Source organism: Lissotriton helveticus, chromosome 3_1, assembly GCF_964261635.1.
Source record: "Lissotriton helveticus chromosome 3_1, aLisHel1.1, whole genome shotgun sequence".
Taxonomy (NCBI): Eukaryota; Metazoa; Chordata; class Amphibia; order Caudata; family Salamandridae; genus Lissotriton; species Lissotriton helveticus.
The window spans coordinates 586,603,465-586,625,024 of NC_136061.1; the positions used below are offsets into that span (position 1 = coordinate 586,603,465).

The window sequence follows — 21,560 nt, forward strand, 5'->3', positions numbered from 1 at the left end:
GGAGGGTTTGGAAACTGGCGGAAGAGACTGCGTTGATATGGCATTTCATGGTGACTTTGCTGTCCAGGGTGATGCCAATGTCGCGTGCGTGGTCTGGTGAATTGGGTGTGGGTCAGGTCTCCCCTCTGTGAGTTTTTTTCCTCCAAAAATCAGAATTCCCGTCTTGCCTGTGTCTAGCTTCAGGCAGTTCGTATTCATCCAGGCAGTGACACTCGTCATGCAGTTGCGGAATTTGGTACTAGTGGTGGAGGTTTCTTCTGAGGGTGAGAGGATAAGCAGGGTGTTGTCTGTGTAGGATATGGGTTCTGGGTTTCTTGAGGATGGGTCTAACCTCTGCGTGTTTCCACCCCTCGGGAAAGGTGGCCACGGTGTGGATGCATTGAAAATGGTGTCGAGTTTAGCAGCTGATTTTCTTGCTCCTGAGGTTGAAGAAGTGGTAGGGACATGGGTCGGTGGGTACTCCAGAGTGGATGGAGTTCATGATGGCTGTGGTGCTCTGTGTGGTGAGCTGTTCCCATGTGGTGAGCAGGTGGTTATAGGTGGTGTCCATTGGTGTGAGGAGGTTGTAGGGGTCGGTGGGTAGGGGGATGGAAATTACTGTAGATGGTGGAAATCTTGTTGTGAAAATAGTCAGGGTATCACAGATTTCCTGGGAAGGGTAGATTGTGTTTTCAGTGACTGACGGGCAGCATATCTCTCTGAGGATGCTGAAGAGGTTCTTGCTGAGGTTGGTGCTTGCTTCAATGCTGTTTGCCAGGACACTTTTTTGTGTGTCTATAAGGCCTTGGCGGTATTTGTTGAAGGCTGACTTGAAGGTGGCTCAGTCTGTCGGATTTCTGCTCATGTACCATCTTCTTTCTAGTCGCTTGCAGTTGCGTTTCATTGTCCTTAGTCCTGATGTGTACCAACTGGCTTGTTTGGTGGATCTGCTGGTCTTGACTGGCTTGATGGGGGTGAGTGTGTCAGCACAGTTGGTGATCCAGGTGGAGAAATAATGGACGGCATGTTCAAAGTTGGTTGCGGCGTCGGGCTAGGTGGTGTTGAGGGCATCCATCCATTGGGCCTCTAACACTTTGCTCCAGCAGCTGTGGGAGGAGCTGGGGGTCCTTGTGGTGGTGCATTGTGATCATGCGATGGTGAAGTGGATGATGCCGTGGTCAGTCCAGGTGAGTTCAGTGACATGACTGTACTTCACTCTGTCACTGGCAGTGACAATTGGGTCAAGCGTGTGTCCTGTGCTGTATGTGGAGTTGGTAACCAATTGGGTGAAGCCGATGCTGCTCATGGTTTCCAGAAGGTTGGTGGAGTTATAGTCTTTGGTGTCATTGATGTGGAAGTTAAGGTCACAGAAGAAGTTGTAGTGCTTGGAGTCAATGGCTAGTGGAGCAATGAATTCGGGGATGGTGTCACAGAAGCCGGGGAGTGGTCCTAGGCGTCTGTAGGTGAGGGTGCTCTGATGGTAGTTTCGCCGTCACTTTGGAGTTGGAAGTTGAGGTTCTTCATAATAGATGTGGTGTCATCTTCAGTGGTGGTGCAAAGGATGGTTTCTTTGTAGATGATGGCAATGCTAATTACAGCAGCAGACTAAGGTTTTAATACCCCACTATATGTTCTCTGCTGTGATGTGAAGTTGGAACGGAATAGCAACGGTAGGCACTTCACCAATCACACAGTAGGGCTTGGCACCACCAATCAGAGCACAATGACATCTCCAACAGCAATCACCAACACTGGTACTCATGCTCCTGCCGAACTTTTGCAAAAAACAACAAGTGATGGACTGAATGTGGATCAATGTCACACACTCCCCCAGTCAAAAGATCTGGGCCCAAATCCATCGTTTTTTTGCACTCCACACCACCCTGGGTCAGATAATGGCTTTATGCAAATCAGCTCTGACCCTGTTGCCCCATGGGAACAGTCCAGTCCGAACTACAACAGCCATATCTTTCCCAGACCGGAATCAAGCATCCGAGGACCGGACCGGTTTCGAGGTAACACCTCTCTTCAGCCCGGCTAGCTTGACTCCAAGTGGTGTGGAGTGCCTGGGACCCACGTCTGGGCATCCCCAGCGCACTTAGGGCGGCAATTGCAAAAAACAACAAGTGATGGACTGAATGTGGATCAATGTCACACACTCCCCCAGTCAAAAGATCTGGGCCCAAATCCATCGTTTTTTTGCACTCCACACCACCCTGGGTCAGATAATGGCTTTATGCAAATCAGCTCTGACCCTGTTGCCCCATGGGAACAGTCCAGTCCGAACTACAACAGCCATATCTTTCCCAGACCGGAATCAAGCATCCGAGGACCGGACCGGTTTCGAGGTAACACCTCTCTTCAGCCCGGCTAGCTTGACTCCAAGTGGTGTGGAGTGCCTGGGACCCACGTCTGGGCATCCCCAGCGCACTTAGGGCGGCAATTGCAAAAAACAACAAGTGATGGACTGAATGTGGATCAATGTCACACACTCCCCCAGTCAAAAGATCTGGGCCCAAATCCATCGTTTTTTTGCACTCCACACCACCCTGGGTCAGATAATGGCTTTATGCAAATCAGCTCTGACCCTGTTGCCCCATGGGAACAGTCCAGTCCGAACTACAACCAGATCTTTTGACTGGGGGAGTGTGTGACATTGATCCACATTCAGTCCATCACTTGTTGTTTTTTGCAATTGCCGCCCTAAGTGCGCTGGGGATGCCCAGACGTGGGTCCCAGGCACTCCACACCACTTGGAGTCAAGCTAGCCGGGCTGAAGAGAGGTGTTACCTCGAAACCGGTCCGGTCCTCGGATGCTTGATTCCGGTCTGGGAAAGATATGGCTGTTGTAGTTCGGACTGGACTGTTCCCATGGGGCAACAGGGTCAGAGCTGATTTGCATAGAGCCATTATCTGACCCAGGGTGGTGTGGAGTGCAAAAAAACGATGGATTTGGGCCCAGATCTTTTGACTGGGGGAGTGTGTGACATTGATCCACATTCAGTCCATCTCTTGTTGTTTTTTGCAATTGCCGCCCTAAGTGCGCTGGGGATGCCCAGACGTGGGTCCCAGGCACTCCACACCACTTGGAGTCAAGCTAGCCGGGCTGAAGAGAGGTGTTACCTCGAAACCGGTCCGGTCCTCGGATGCTTGATTCCGGTCTGGGAAAGATATGGCTGTTGTAGTTCGGACTGGACTGTTCCCATGGGGCAACAGGGTCAGAGCTGATTTGCATAGAGCCATTATCTGACCCAGGGTGGTGTGGAGTGCAAAAAAACGATGGATTTGGGCCCAGATCTTTTGACTGGGGGAGTGTGTGACATTGATCCACATTCAGTCCATCACTTGTTGTTTTTTGCAATTGCCGCCCTAAGTGCGCTGGGGATGCCCAGACGTGGGTCCCAGGCACTCCACACCACTTGGAGTCAAGCTAGCCGGGCTGAAGAGAGGTGTTACCTCGAAACCGGTCCGGTCCTCGGATGCTTGATTCCGGTCTGGGAAAGATATGGCTGTTGTAGTTCGGACTGGACTGTTCCCATGGGGCAACAGGGTCAGAGCTGATTTGCATAGAGCCATTATCTGACCCAGGGTGGTGTGGAGTGCAAAAAAACGATGGATTTGGGCCCAGATCTTTTGACTGGGGGAGTGTGTGACATTGATCCACATTCAGTCCATCACTTGTTGTTTTTTGCACCTGCCGAACTTTTGGCAAAGATGAAAAGTGATCTCTTGCTTTTTTTAAATGGGGTGTCTAATCACAGCAGCAGACTAAGGTTCCAATACCCTATGCATTCTCCACTGGCATATGAAGCAGGTGAGAGTGGGATGGTTACTCTAGCCACTGCACCAGTCAATTAAACAGTAAGGCTTGGCTCAACCCATCAGAGCCCAATGAAACTGCTACATCCCTGCTGAGCTTTTGGCAAAGACGAAAAGTGCCCTGTAGCTTGCTGAATATGAGTCTAGTAAAAACAGCAGTCTAAGGTTCCAATACCAAATTTCTTTATTCCCACATCCCTCAGTTGTTGAATAAATCTCAAAATGATAAACAAATCCGTATAAATAATGCTACAGCAGACTTTTATGGAAATATGCTAAGTTTTTCCCAGTGGTAGAATCTTCTTCAAAGACTTTTACAAAAGTATCTTGTGCTGTAAAATATTGTGCCTCTTTTCTTTAGGACACTTTTTTCTAACCCAGCTTTTGTCGGAGTGCAACATACCATCTCTGCAAATTGTATTTTTCCTCAAACAGTAGATATGAAGCCATATTTACAGTATTTTCCCAAATATTAACTTTGTGAGTTTTAGGGCGATGTCATCGTCTGTCTGTTCAGCCCAATTTATTTTCCTTCATGTATGATCTGTACAAACTGCAGTACCTACACTTCACTTGTTTCAGCTGCTCAAAATACTCTCAATAGTCACTCTTGTATTTCCAAATGGCTGTGTATTTCTCTACCACCTCCCTCACGTTATGGCCCCATGGGGAAAACCGTTCAGGGTTGTCTGCAGGACACCTGCATTGGCTGCAGGTGGAAGTCTAATTATGAGGCCATATCACTTCAGTTATTAGCAGGTCTGTAGCAAGTTTTCCCATTCATTATAATTACTCTGCCTACTGTTATGAAAGATCCCAGTCACCTCTATGACCATGGGGAAAACCTGAGGCCTCCATAACTGTTTCATTGTCTGGTCTTGAGGCCATTTAGGTATACTATTGTGAAAGTGTCCTTCAGCACTCACCCTCCTACTTCAGTGGAAACCACTACCTTACCACCTACCGGCCCAGGTAGTTCTGGCAAACAGTGAATTTGAACTCAGAGCCTCAGCACAGAGGATCAAAGTACCACAGGCACAGAAGTCAACTCATTGTCCTTTCATAGACTTGGTGCGACATGTAGGCACAAGAGAGTGGAAATAAAAATGTGTCTAAAATGCAGGGAAATTAAAATAAATAGCCAACTGGGTTTACTTCCCTTCTCACAGTGGCCCTGCCACAGACTGTTTCACAATTCTACAAACCCACATGATTATCTTATAAGGAATATGTGACGGTATTCCGCAAGCCAGATTCACTATGTGCCTTCACAGGGTTGTCATTAGAACAAAGGTGTCTTTAGTATGCATTCGTTCAGCACGCAAGTTGTTATAACGACTCGCCTTGGGAGGCGGGGGGGGGGGCTGCTGGACTTTGGAATAGGTTAATTTACTATTGCAACTCTAGTATGCTCAACAGTAGGGAAGGTGTTGGACTTCAAATACAACACCATTCAACTAATGCGCCCCCTAAGGCAAGTAGTTATATCGACTTGCGTGCTGAACAAATTCGTACTAAAGACGCGTTTGTTCTTTTGCCGTCGCTATAAAGGCACAGTGGGATTCCGGCTTCAGTCTGAAGGACGTTTCCCCTTTATAAGTGTTGAATTCTTCCTAACCCGTCTGGCCTATCTGCTGTATCTGCTGGTTGTGACAGCTCTCGATTCCCAAGTACACCCGTCCAACTCTGTCTGGCATTATTCAAAAATGACCTGCTAAGTTATTCACGGCTACAGTGCACATTAGCCTTGACACATATTTAGTGTGAGCAACGGAGGCCAAAACCGTTGTGGACATGTCAAGCTTGGATGTACGAAAAGATGCTTAAGTTGCTTCCAATTCCTTTTAGGTTCAGATTGTAAGCGAGAAGGTCGATTTTAGCGATATTAATTCCCGATGTGGCTCCAAGGATAACATCACTCATTGTCCAGGGGGAGGAAATGTAAGTAGAGGAGCACCAGAAAGCATTTACTAACTGTATTAACGTCTATCCTCCTTCCTCAGCCTCCACAAACTGTCCTCACTGTCTTCCTTGCTATGCTAAACTTCTCACCTCTTCGAGACGCCGCATGCTCCTCCATGCACACCGTTGGTGATTCTTCGTTGTCTTCCACCGTCCACGTGTTTTTATCCTCTAAATTCTGTCTGCTTGATAACCAGGGCTCTTAGCAAGGGGCTGAAAGAACACCTGTGGCAATGTCAAGGCAATGTGTAGGCAGCCACTTTACTGTCAGAGGAGGGTGCTCAGCTCAGTCCTAACTGCGGACCAATCAGAACTAGAGAAACTTAATTATAAAATCACCGACCAAGAAGGGCTTATTGGTGACTCACTCAAGAAATGCGACTGCTCAGGGCTGTTCTCATAGGAAAAATACTGAGGAAACGAGAGAGAGGGAAAGGGAGAAAGGAGAAGGGAAGCCAGGAGTGAGACAGAGATAGACGAGTAGGGGGAAAGAGATACTGGAAAAGTACATTTAGCCCTGAGTCGAGAGGAAAATTTCAGCTGCAATAGATTCATTGTTCACGGTATACTGGGGGCTGTTTAAGTTGTAGAAATGGCGAAGCATCATTACAACGAGGGCTACACCACACGCCTTTACCACAAAGCTTTTAAAGCGAGAGGCGTTACAAAGCAGAGAAGTATTTATTACATTTACCATGTGAGTTACAATAATACACTGCAGGTAAAAATATTTCCGTTTTATATATGTCTATATCAATAGATATATATACATATCTGTGTATTCATATGTGTGTGTTATATACCTACATACACATGCATAGATAGGTATATATATATTTACACATATATGATAAAGAAATAACTTATGATAATAATTACATTTATTATTGATAATAAAGTAGAAAAGTAAGTGGAATTAAAGTTTTAGAAAGCATTAAGGTAATGCAAATGTAATTGTATTAAGTTAAAAGAAATAAAATAAAATAATTAATACAAAATTATTGTGAATCAGACAATGGATATACGTAATAAAATAGAAGATAATTCAGTATTCATTCGTTTTTAGAACGACTACAAGCTTAATAACATTATAATAATCATAGTGAGACTAGATAAATAATTCAAAAATGATATACTTAATTATATTAATGTAGTTAAGAGTATGTGTGTGTGTAAATGTGTATATACATATGTATAGATAGATAGATAACAAAAGTTAACTCAATATAATAAATACAAATCACAAGTTACATCTCACAAATGGAGGGTGGTTTTCACCCCAATAAAAAGGGTTCCCCCATACAAAGAGGAGATTTAACTATATCTATATATCTATATCTATGTGTATGTATGTATACATATATATAATACAACATCTAAAATATATATGTATATGTATGTATATATCAAAGCAATACCGTTTCAGCCTTAGAGTGCTGCATAAGTTATGCAAAAAATTGAAGTAGGGAACTCCATAAAGAGGGTTACCCCATACAAAGAGGACATTTAATCATATACAATAAAAAAGGCAAATATATATTTATCTATTTATTTATGTATATATATATATATACATTTATATATATATATATATATATATATATACACATACATACAAAATACAACATCTAAAATATATATGTATCTGTGTGTGTATATATATCAAAGCAATACCCTTTCAGTGCTGCATAAATTATGCAAAACAATGGAAGTAGGGAACTTTGGGTAGTTCCCAGATTTTAGGTGGAGAATAGTTATTTTATATGTAGCACTCTACAACACCACAGACAATCTTAAAAATGTTCATACTCAAATGTCTGTTTTTCTAGTAGAGTTTTTAAGCATAGGAATAGCATAGTGCCACCCACACCAAGCTAGAAAAGTGACAAAGTCATTTGCCATTTTTGCAGCAAACTCTTTAAGCACAGGATTAGCTAGTGCCACCCACACCAAACTGAAAAATTACAACATTTTTACCACTCCACTCACAGTGTTACAACTTTGGATTTGTAAAATACTATCAAGCCAACGTGCAATGAATACAAGCAGTCCCTGACACATGCTTCATTCTTAGTAGAGCTCGTCAGAGAGACATAGCTGTATCCAAACACAAAGGAACATTCTTTTTAGGATGATCATTTTTATTGTAAGCATTTTTAGAGTATCTGTGGTGTTATAAAATGCTCCATTTGAAAGAGTTGCTCTCCACCTAAAACTTGAGAGCTACTTAGATTTCCTTACTTCCACTGTTGGATAGAGATAGATAGATATATAGATAGATAGATAGATAGATAGATAGATAGATAGATAGATAGATAGATAGATAGATAGATAGATAGATAAATAGATAGATAGATAGATAGATAGATAGATAGATAGATAGATAGATAGATAGATAAAAATATACACACACACATTAAAGAAAGATCAGTCTTACCTGCAAAGTTCTGCTATGATGGTCCAATGTAGTGAATCCGTTGTAATCGCATGGGTTGTAGTGTCTAGCATTGTAGTGAAATAAAACGGTAGAAAGCAAGCAAATTGGTGCATACACAAAGAATCACTTAACACTATTTTTTTGTCTTCCTGAACACTCAAAACGACCCCTACTGTACTGTGTGAATACATACAGTAGGTTGTCCCAATAATAGGGAATTACATGCTCCTCACCACTTCCTAGTCAATGATTCTTCTAGTGTATGGAATCACTGTCTCAAACTAGCGTGATCGATCCGTAAGCTCCTGATGCTTTCTTCAAACTAATACTATAATTTTCTTTCTCTTTTTTTTCCAACTTAACTTTGTTGATGGTTCTTATACACCCCACTCTAATCATAACCTTAACTGTGTGTGCTTTAACAGATCCATATTGTTACCAAGAAGATCGACCTGAGTCACGTGACGTCTAAGTGCGGGTCTTTGAAGAACATCCGTCATAGGCCAGGTAAGGAGCCTCGTGTCATGAACAGAAATAGTGATTAATGGTCAGTAATGGCAAGCAGCTTTTCAAACCGCAAGATTAGACTAAAGGGAACTCATGTGGTTTCTGAGTAGGTTTATGTCTCTGAAAGTCTGGTGGAGCTGAAACATAGTCAGTTTCTTCTCTTGTTTGGACAGATAGTAACATGCCACAGAATATTCCTTCATAAGTTGCTGTAGCACACAATAGGGGGGAGTGCCTGAAAAGTTTCAGCTCTCCGTCTATCATCTCCATGTGGTTGGACTACAAATCACAACAGTAATCTATCCATTATTATTCAGTCACACATACATTAGGGTCTCACACACCTTACATACAAAACCCCAAGCCTAAATTAGCAAAGGACTAAAAGATGAAAAAACTATAACACCTGGCAGCCTCTGTTTCATTTAATTAAAGCTTGGGGAAAGAGCCAAAGTGGGCTCCTCCTTAGTCCTAGGGTGCGGCTGTTTAAAATTAGAGGAACTTAACCTATACCACCTATTGTCATAAATCTATCAGACCCAAGCATCTTCTGTCTCCTACATCCCCTGCTCACTGTAAGCTGTGCATCCTAGTGATTTCTCAGCTGTGCCTCTTATGTGCCAGTGCTGAATGGTCAAAGAATAATCATTAAACTATTACTTTTGGTTTCTCCGTTTTTGGTATTCAGCTCCATGCCCCATCTGAAGGCAGTGCTGCGTTGTGGGTAGAATACAGATGTGTAAATCCAGCTGAATGAGGATGGGCCTCTGATCCCGCAACTGATGGGAAAGCAGTCTAAGGACAGCAGCAACTTATCCAAGAGCTCTGGTGAACAAAGCTTGGCACTTCTTACATCAAGCACGATTTCTGGACATTACTCACTGTAAACTGATAAACTTACATCTGCTCCAACAAGAAACTAGTGCAGTCGAAGCTGCTCTGTATCTTTGCTAGCAAGGTCCCCTTGCACATCACACTGCTGTGGCTGGCCCTTGCAACAAGGATGAAAAGTTGACTATATGCTTCCAGAAACGGGGGCATAGTTAAAAGCCCCTATCACCACAGGAACGTCACTTTTTGCGACGTTCCTTTGGGAATAGGTGCTTCGCCTTTTTACAAGGTGGCGTTAAGCCACTTAACCCCCCATTGTAAATAAGGCCCTATTTCTCTTCCTAGACTTAGTGCTAAAGGGGCGAGCAATGGGTGTTGCGGTGGACGTTAAGCCGCAGCACCCATTGATTGTGACGCTGCTTCCTATTTACAATGGTGGCTTAAATAGGAGCCAGCGGCAAAATTAAGACCAGGGAAAACCTGGTCCTAACATGGTGAAATAAGGAGAAAGCCTTTATTTCGCCACATTTTTGCTGTTTTTATGTGCTGTGTCTTGAAGCACACATAGAAACAGCAAATTGCCATGAAGGATTGTTTATGTGCAGGAAGGTCTCCCTTCCTGCTAATTAACAATCATTAAAAACATGACGATTTGCAACTTCTATTTGTGCTGCACAATGCAGCATACATGGGAGTTGCAAATCGCCATTCTGGATTGTTTATGTGCAACAAGAGAGACCTTCCTGCACATACACAATCATTCCCTCAACGCAGGTGCAAGGGTGCTTGTGTTGGCTCTAGGCAGCTGAATTTAGCACCAGCGCATGGAGAAACGCTGTGACCTGTCACATTATTGTAAATACGGCGCATCCCTGTGTTTCTAAAGTGACAGACTGCAGAGTTAGCAATTCTGGAGCTAAACTGCGCCCTGCCACTTTCTTGTAAATATGCCCCACTGTTTTTCTAACACTGGCCTTTCCAGAGGCGTAACATTAGCCCCTGCGGTGCGAGGGGGGCCGAACACCAGGTGGCCGCCCTCTGCACAGTACACCAGGTCTGTGGCCAAAGTGGTAGGTGGTGTGCCGGGGTTCGCTCCATATACTTTGCAGGGGGGCCCCCTCAAGTTTCGTTATGCTACTGGGCCTTTCACATAAAGTTGAAGTATTATTTCTTCAATATAATGAATTAAACCATGCATCCAGCAATAATGATTTATAAACAAAAATGCAGTGATTGCTTACCTAGGGCCTGATCTTGAGTTCAGTAATAATGGAAAATTCCTTGATTCTGGAGTAAGGGGTCTGTTTCAGAGAATTCACCTGAATTTCTTCCACAGTTTTATCCACATTGGATTAGATTATGCAATTGGATTTTCCTTTGGATTTAGCATGTCCTCCAGAAATTGAAGTATTTTACATTACCATCAAACAGGAAATATCTTATGGGACAAGAATGATGATGTATATGGTAGGGAAAATATGTATTATGCATTCACACAAGGGGACTAGACGGGATTTCAAGACCTGCGTGAGCCAACTCTCCACTAACTATTCATGTCACAAACAAGGCCACGGGTCCAGAGTGGGAAGGTCATGCAAATTAATGGCTGTACTACACCACTCTGAGAGGGATTTCCCTTTTAAGGATGGTTCCCCTCACACACCAGAGGTGTCATGCTTCATCATAGGGGTGCCTCCTCGTGCGAAAGACCTAGTCTTCTTGCGGGCTACAACCCCCTCGCTACGAGGGAGGAGCTCGGGGATGTTTTCATTGGACAAAGGGTGGGTGTAATAAAACCCTATGTGAGCCTGGTGTGTCTAGAAAAGATGCAGTGCTAAAAAGTGTACGGTTAAAACTGGCTACGGGGTTAGCTATGCTTCAACTTTATTCAGCAACCCCTTATCAGGATTAAAAACAGTGAAAAGCTGGTAACCCAGGTGCCGACATTAGAGGCATCTGTGTAGATACTAGACCAACATGTTTCGACCAAGGGACCTAGCGTAGTGTCACGGCATTCTTCAGGGTCAATAGTATAGCTACCGCAATAAATAGGTGCAACAAACGTGAAAAAACAAGTGCATGAAAATGATAATGGTGTAATACTGAACCAGTGAATTTGGCTGTTCAGTTTGTTTAAACTCAACCACTGTAGATTAGAGAATTCACCACATCTGTCCCGGCATATTAGACATATGGTACATGCGCAAAAACCACTGGTTTGTGGGAAACAGGATCGGATGCCGCACGTCCAGTGGACAGGACAGGAGGGAGGGACAGGAGGACTCATACGGGCGGCATCGGATTTTTACGCACGTGTTTTTGTATGCTTTTTCACGTTCGTTGCACCTATTTATTGCAGTAGCTATACTATTGACCCTGAAGAAGGCCATGACACTACTCTATGTCCCTTGGCCGAAACATGTTGGTCTAGTATCTACACAGATGCCTCTAATGTCGGCTCCTGCGTTACCAGCTATTCGCTGTTTTTAATCCTGACACCGGGTAGCTTAATAAAGTTGAAGCATAGCTAACCCCGTAGCCAGTTTTAACCATACACTTTTTAGCACTGCACCTTTTGCAGACCCACTAAGCTCACATAGGGTTTTAGAACTCCCGCCCTTTGTCAAAGGAAAACATCCCTGAGCTCCTCCCTCATAGCTAGGGGGTTGTAGCCCGTGTGGAGACTAGGTCTTTCACGCGAGGAGGCACCCCTATGATGAAGCATGACACCTCTGGTGTGTGAGGGGAACCGTCCTTAAAAGGGAAATCCCCCTCAGAGTGGCGTAGTACACCCATTCATTTGCATGACCTTCTGACTCTGGACCCATGGCTTTGTTTGTGATATGAAAATATGTATTATGCCATAAAAGTTAACCCCATAGGACATGAGCAAGATTACTGGACAATAAAGATCAACAACAGAACAGATTTCAGAAGCAGCTGAAATGCCGCAAATGAGGATTATTTTTTCGTGAATTGCACCTGCTACATTTAAACCAGAGTAATTGGCCAAAAGGACAAGGAAGGCTGAAACGGAGATGAAAAGGAAGTAGACCTTAGACACACTAAATACGAGGAAGAGCGAGTAATATAGATCTGTCCCACAAGATTGAATGATGACCTCTGATAAAAACTGGATAATGTATCCGTAATAGAACAAAACAATAATCAATATCATTTAACGAAAAAGATGGAAGAAGTGTTACAGCTGGGGTTGAGCTTTTGTCTTATGCAGGGTACGATTAGGTCTCATCGAGGATTGATCTATAGAAAATCGGAAGGTGAAGCCTTAAAAAGTTCTGGAATAAAAAGTCATGATTCTATGTGCACTAACCACCGTGACACAGCTTACCTATATGATGACTTAGTAATAAAATATTTAGAAAAATGTTGATGAAAAGGAATACTAAATACACTAAAATGTATCTGACTGGTGCATATAAAGAACCTATTAAAGAATTGATAACCAAGAAGTATACAATTGTAATGAAAGGAGCCTGCACTACCTCTATAAAAAAACCTGTGTCTATTTTTATAACCTAGATGTGACATAACTAGTCACCTATAATAAGAAAATGAAGTTGATGCTCAACTGCAACAATGTTTTACAGTTGAGTTGTGATGTCAAAATGCCTTCTGTCAGAGCCAGCAAACAGTGTCAAGGCAGGGCATGATTCAAAATTAGAACTGCTTTTTTAATAATAAAAACAAGAACAATCTTTTCAGCTATACTGATTTTTTGTCTGAAATGAACAGTCATTAGTAGAAAGATGCCATTTACAAAAGCAATTTTTTTGTTTGCACAGGTTTAGTTCATTAAACTAAAGCAGGGATCTTTCTGCATATTCCCACATATTATGAGCAATTGCTATTGCTGAAAGTGACTTGACAATGTATTTAATGTTTTTACATTAAATTACCAGCTCTATATTCATGCTTCTATTTTAGCACTATAAATTCCAAATGCATTCTGTATATTTGCTTACGAAGAGGCAAGCTTTTCAGGGAAGGGTAATGGTGTGGTCATGTAATAAGGAAAATATGTTCCCACTGCTGTTTGTTAGAATGATATTGAAAGTCACCTTAGAACAGAGGTCTTCAAACTTTTTGATACTGAGGCCCAATTGTCAAACTTTTTTAAGCGTAAGAACCCCCTCCTGACAAAAATATTTCTAGAACTTGGTACTCCTCATCATCGACGACCATAAACGTTCCCAATTCCCATACAAAATAATTCTTACAGTGGGCAAATAATATTAAACAGTGTTTAGCAAACCAAAGATCAGCTAGCATGGGGGCGTGATCAAAGGTGTAGCTAAAAACAAAGGGCCTCATTTATGAGGAATTGGCGTAGGGCAGCGCCGCAAGTCGTTCTTCTTTCTTCGCTGCCCTACACCAATGTGAAAGGGCAGAAATGTACCATATTCATGAAATATGGTGCATTCCTGTCCTTTCCCCTTGCATTGGTGCACAAATTGATGCCTAGCACCAATATAGGCAGGATTGTTTGTCTGCAGGAAGGGACATCTTCCCTCACAAAAACAGTCCTGAGAGGTGTTTTCCTCTTTCTATGTGAGCTGTAGAATGCAACACACATGGAAAGAGGAAAAACGAGGAGAAATGTTTTCACTGGGGAGAGATACTTTTTGGTGCTGCTCCAGGTTTACATGGTTTTGTAAATATGGGGCAGCATCAAAATCCATGGGTGTTGCGTGGGAACCCCTGCATAGGTCCCGTGGAACACCTCCTTGATGCAGAGTTAGACAAGGCAGCGACTGGCCCTGCTTTGTCTTACTCCATATCTATGAGGCCTTGCAAAGCCATGCAGGGTGACTTTGCGCTGCCTCATAGGTTTGGTTAAAATGCTTGAGCCAGCGTAGCATTAAAAAAACTGACGCTCTGGCACGCAAGCCAATCATAAATAATCCCCAAAATATTCTTTATGTTTTTTAGGTCTTTCATCATCAGGTACCTACATATAAAATAATGGGCAGTGTAAATGAAAATTATATGAAAATAAAAAGGTTACTCAGTGGGAAAAGCACTGTAGTACATTATGAAACCTCTATTAGTTAATGCACTGCAGATGTCTGTGTGTAATCAAAGAGACACAGAATTAAATCTTGGTTGGTGCAGTGGAGAAGTGTATTTTTAGTGCTACAAGGTCACTGCCTGTGACAGAAAGCACTGTGGGTACGTAAGTCATTATTTTATACTTGCATTACATTACACACAGTAAAATATAGACTGATACAAAATGTGTAAAGAGTTTTTAAATAAAATGGTGCTTCCAAAATGTAGATTTTAGTAACACCTGGGCGTATGTATTGCGAATTATTTATTTACATAACTGTCCCTTAGACACCTCCTATGGGGTACTAAGGGCTGTATCAATACAGTTACAGTTAAAAGCATGCACTTCACCTCCCAGTTGTTAACTCTCTGCACTACCATTAAAAAAACAACTCTTTGCCATCACAAAGCTTGTAGCAATTCACGGGTCCCAAGCACCCTTTACACTTGCTGATTAATAAATAGGGCACATTTGCATTTCATTCAGGCAACCAGGCACCCTGGCATGAAAGATTTCCAAACCAAAGGAGACTGAGCTGACGAATTTAAACAATCGAAATAAGCTGCCCCAGGACGGCTGTCTTTTACCAAATCCAAAGCAAAAGTTTTAGAATCCAGGCACAAGTGAGGTTGGGGAATGTGTTACCCCCATCCCAGGGATCCCCGCACCCGTGGGGGTCGCGCTCCACAGATTGAAGTCGTCTGCCTTAGAGTTCCATGCGCTACATAGTCACAGAACTCGTTGGCGAGATGCAGTGTACTTAGAAAGTACCATTGCATCACAAAAATGCAGCTGCTGTCATCCATATATCTCTCGGGATGTCTAGACTCTAAGAAGGAAAGAGAAACATAGAGGAGGAATGAGTGAAAGTGGTCCCACAGAGTTTACTTCCCCTGCAACCAATTCTTTGGTTGGGATGTCCAAAGATATTGGAGAAGACGCCTCACTCACTTATCGTGACATGCTTCATCATAGGCATCTTTCCACACCCAGGTACGATGGTACTACCTGGGCGGACTCAACCAAAGCTGTTATGGGAGTTCTTATATAAAGCATAAAACTGGCTATGCAGGGAACCAGATGAGTGAAGTTAAAAATACCTCCAGGTATAACCAAACAGTAAGTTTATTTGATGGGTACCTGGGATATAGGATAAAAGTGTGAATGGGGTTGTGTCTGAATTAATTGATTCAGTTATACCCTCTTCAAAATGCCAACATGTTTGAGCCTGCTACGTGAGCCCACATGGGACTGGGGCCTTCTTCAGGGCTGGAAAATCTGCTCTTCAAAAAATCCCTGCTCTATATCCTGCACGCATTCCATGCTAAAAAACGAGGCCTAATGCGCTCACCTGTGTATTCTGTTTGTTCAATAGTATTTCTACAACAAGGAGAACAAAAATAAATCATTATAATGGGACCCTATATATAATCTAAGTTTAGACAAATTTCTTCCCCCATGCATCTTCCATCCTTTTACTCAAATATTTGTATTACCCCACAAAAAAGTATGACTAATATACAAAATTCCTCTGTACTATGACTATAATATTTTTAAGTGATCTCCGTGAAATTAAAAACCATTATGTTAAAATGACATCCTACAAGTTCTATTGTGAACTGTAGAAAAGTGTTTGACCAGAGACAGAATCTGCCTGGTTTTTCATGCCATTCGTATTCCAGAAAGTGGAAGACTCCCCGATTTTACTGTGTACCAGGGTGACCACACTCATGCCAATAGAATCTTATTTTTCGGTTTTATTTATGCTTACCTACTGCGGTGTGCTAAATGGCACCATGTGGGTCTGAGGGTTGGTGCTGTCTTGTAGTCACACACTGTGAAAGGAAATAGAACATATTTCGAATGACATCAGAAATAAGTCCTGTCCAATCTCTCTAAGCATGTTCACATTTAAACCATGTAGTGTTTTCCCTCCACAGTACTCCATGGTTGAGAGTTATCTCTTATTGCACCCCCCAAAAAATATAGTAGTCAATGCATCGTATTTCTTTTACACTTTCCCCTTCATCTCGGTATTTGACTCTTTTCAAAAAACAACAGCCCGGGTTTTTTACCTAGTTTTTGTCACACTGCTCCTGTCCCATGCTCTCGCCTGAATACCTATTAACATTTGCTACATATTTACGAATTGTTAATATTCTCAGATTGAGCATTGGACATACCGAGACCACCATTTGTGTGAGCCCGTCATTATCGCCCTTGTGCCATTCGTAATCTAATTTCTGGTCTAATGCCGTGATCTCATTCACACGACCTTCATCGTGGCACTCCCGCCTCCATGCTTATCCCACACGCGTCTTACTTCGTAAAGATCAGTCACCACTTGGGTACCTGTCTATTACGCCATGCCCGCCGCCGAGTGGCGCTGTTGGGGGGGCGCGGTGCTCTGTGTACCAGCGGTGTTCTATTGTTGACGTAATCATTGCCCGCAAGCGTCTTAGTATACAGCGCCTGCCGGGAAACGTAGTTTGCTCATATGTTCACGGGGTCGTTCTTAGGTTTCCTCTAAGGCATTGCTTTAGCAATGCTTTGGCCGAGATATTAAGTAGGCGTCTCAGAAATGCTCCCAAAGGCGGATTGCCTACAGTGCATGTGTGTGGGCTCATGCACATCGCACACAATTTGGTTTGCTTGCAGCCAGCATCAGACTTAAAACACTTTAAAGGAATCCGCTCGGGCTATCCTACTAACATAAATTAACAAGTTGTTGTCACAAAGCTTCACAGGAAAGACCAGCGACGCCATGTGGACAGCAGGCGTCTTCCCCACTACTCTATTCCTACCATTTTTTTGTGCGACTGGCTTCTAAAAAAAATCAAGATTACCAAGTAAACTGCAGTCTTATTTATTATTCTAAAAAAAAAAAAAAAGATAGATAGATAGAAACATATCTTGGAAATCACAATGGGAATAATTCGAGTTTTAGTAACCTTATTTCTTCTCCCATTTGGTTACGCTTCCTGTCCTCTTCTTTTTCATTGTTGCCTTTTCCCCTAACTCTCCCTCTTTGTTCTCCCGGGTTTTCTATTGAATCTCCTCCACCCATCCTATCTCTTTCTCTTATTCTTCCCCTCCACCTATTCAGATTACTTTTCTCCTTCTTTCCCCCCTCCTTATTCTGTCCTCTATCTGCATCTCAATCAATCTCCCTTCTTTGCCCTCTCTTCACTTTCACCCCGTCTATTTTGTCCTGCCTCTTCATTCTGCCCCAACGCCCCTATTCTGTTCACTGTTCTCCTACAACTACATCACTGAACTAAGTGCAACCAAACACCAACAAAACCTCACACACAAGGGCAAGTCAAGTTTCACCTGATGTATATGTCTGGGAGCATGTACATATTGTTTCTGTGTGTCTGCGAGCCTTCACCAGTGTATGTGTATTTGAATGTGTGTATGCGTGAAACTACTTTAGGACACACACACTGTGCCCTCGCACTACTTTAGGACACACACACTGCACCCTCACACTACTTTAGGCCACACACATTGCGCCCTCACACTACTTTAGGCCACACACACTGCATCCTCACACTACTTTAGGCCACACACACTGCGCCTCACACTACTTTAGGCCACACACACTGCGCCCTCACACACTGCACCCTCACACTCTGCACCTTCACACTCTGCACCCTCACAGTCTGCACCCTCACACACTATGCACCCTCACACACTCTGCACCCTCACACACACTGCACCCTCACACACACTGCACCCTCACACTCTGCGGCCTCACACACTGCACCCTCACACTCTGCGCTCTCACACACTGGACCCTCACAATCGGTGCCCTCACACACTCTGCATCCTCACACACTCTGCACCCTCACACACTCTGCACCCTCACACACAATTACACTCTACTGAATACAACATACACTACACACAATACCACTCAAAGCCACATAATTATATGCTACATAATTACACTGCGCTCAACGCAACATACACTCCAAATACAACTCAGTGCCACATAATTACACGCCACATAATTACACTACACTCAATGCAACATACACTCCAAATACCACTCAGTGCCACATAATTTCACGCCACATAATTACACTCTACTGAATGCAACATACACTCCAAATACCACTCAGTGCCACATAGACACACGCCACATAATTACACTGCACTCAATGCGACAAACACTCCAAATACCACTCAATGCCACATAATTACACGCCACATAATTACACTGCACTCAATGCAATATACACTCCAAATATCACTCAGTGCCACATAATTACACGCCACATAATTACACTGCAATCAATGCAACATACACTCCAAATACCACTCAGTGCCACATAATTACACTGCACGCAATGCAACATACACTCCAAATACCACTCAGTGCCACATAGTTACACAGCACATAATTACATGGCACTCAATGCAACATACACTCCAAATACCATTTAGGGCCCCATAATTACTCTGCACTTGATGCAACATACACTCCAAATACCACTCAGTGCCACATAATTACACGCCACATAATTACACTGCACTCAATGCAACATACACTCCAAACAGTACCACTCAGTGCCACATAATTACACACCACATAATTACACTCTACTGAATGCAACATACACTCCAAATACCACTCAGTGCCACATAGATACACATCACATAATTACACTGCACTCAATGCGACATACACTCCAAATACCACTCAATGCCACATAATTACACGCCACATAATTACACCGCACTCAATGCAAAATACACTCCAAATATCACTGTGTCACATAATTACATGCCACATAATTACACTGCACTCAATGCAACATACACTCCAAATACCACTCAGTGCCACATAATTAAACGCCACATAATTACACTGCACTCAATGCAACATACATTCCAAATACCACTCAGTGCCACATAGTTACACACCACATAATTACACTGCACTCGATGCAACATACACTCCAAATACCACTCAGGGCCCCATAATTACACACCACTTAATTACACTGCACTTGATGCAACATACTAACCAAATACCACTCAGTGCTACATAATTACACGCCACATAATTACACTGCACTCAACGCAACATACACTCCAAATAACACTCAGTGCCACATAATTACACGCCACATAGTTACACGGCACTCAATGCGACATACACTCAAAATACCACTCAGTGCCACATTATTACACGCCACATAATTACACTGTACTCAATGCAACATACACTCCAAATACCACTCAGTGCCACATAATTAAACACCACATAATTACACTGCACTCAATGCAACATACACTCCAAATACCATTCAGTGCCACATAGATACACGCCACATAATTACACTGCACTCAATGTGACATACAATCCAAATACCACTCAGTGCCACATAATTACACTGCACTCAATGCAACATAACTCCAAATTCCACTCAATGCCACATAATTACATGCCACATAATTACACTGCACTCAATGCAACACACACTCCAAATACCACTCAGTGCCACATAATTATCCGCCACATATTTACACTGAACTCAATGCAACATACACTCCAAATACCACTCAGTGCCACATAATTACACTCCACATAATTACACTGCACTCAAAGAACATACACTCCAAATACCACTCAGTGCCACATAATTACACGCCACATAATTACACTGCGCTCAACGCGACATACACTCCAAATACCACTCAGTGCCACATAATTACACGCCACATAATTACACTGCTCTCAATGCAACATACACTCCAAATACCACTCAGTGCCACATAATTATATGCTATATAATTACACTGCACTCAATGCAACATACACTCCAAACAATACCACTCAGTGCCACATAATTACATGCCGCACAATTACACTCTACTAAATACAACATACACTCCACATAATACCACTCAGTGCCACATAAGTATATGCTACTTAATTACACTGCGCTCAACGCAACATACACTCCAAATACCACTCACTGCCACATAATTACCCACCACATAATTACACTCTACTGAAGGCAACACACACTCCACACAATACCACTCAGTGCCACATAATTATCCATACTAATATAATAAAGAGAGAGCCCAAACCTTTGAGGTGGGTAATCTCTGGAACCACAGCACCAATCACAACACCCAATACAGCGTTGGAAAGGGCAGTTGCAGCAGGAGGACATAGGCTATGCAGACGCCCACCATATACATTTAAAAGGTAAAAGAACCGTGCCAGCAAAGTAGTCCCTTGTGGGCGTGTCTGCGTTGTGCTGTGGGTGTGTGCTGGGGGCATGACAAACGCTGGGGGCGTGTGGTACGTTCCGCCCTTTATGCCATGTCTCATATCGTGTGCTGTGGGCGTGTGCTGGGGGCGTGTGCGGGGTGCAGGATTACAGAAAAAAGCGAGCATTGTGCCCAATATTTCATTGTTTTTTCTTCCCAGGTTCTGTACATTCCAGCTCCGGGTGTCCACCCTGCTCCCTCCCAAAACCCAAACCTAGCCCTGAACCCTAAAAATACCCCTGTACCCCAAAACCCAAACCTAGGCCTGAACCCTTTAAATACCCCTGTACCCCAAAACCCAAACCTACCCCTGAACCCTAAAAATACCCCTGTATCCCAAAACCCATACCTTTCCCTAAACCCTAAAACTACCCTTGTACCCCATAACCCACAACTATATCTGAACCCTTAAAATACCCAAACACCCCAAAACATATACCTCAGTACCTCAAAACATATACCCCTATACCCATACTTACCTTATCCAAACATTAAAAAAAACATGCTTTTACCATTCATGCATTAAAACTAATTTCGTTGTAATTGTATGCGTGGTAAAAGCATATAAAATGTAATGCCATGCGTTATTATGGCATAGCGGAGTCATGGTACTTTCGTAATGAAAGTATGCGGAGTGATGGTATGCGAAAAGATAGT

General features: G+C 43.0%; 1 protein-coding gene across 4 annotated transcripts in view; it reads left to right on the plus strand.

Annotated features, from left to right (window-relative positions):
• Positions 1-21,560, plus strand: part of MAP2 (microtubule associated protein 2) — a 1,143,712-nt gene that overhangs the window by 1,038,444 nt on the left and 83,708 nt on the right. For all 4 annotated transcript variants that reach the window (XM_078680559.1, XM_078680562.1, XM_078680563.1 and 1 more), the window contains 2 exons: positions 5,647-5,739; positions 8,623-8,704. In XM_078680559.1, coding sequence (XP_078536685.1) covers positions 5,647-5,739; positions 8,623-8,704 — 175 coding nt within the window. The remainder of the gene's footprint in view (positions 1-5,646; positions 5,740-8,622; positions 8,705-21,560) is intronic.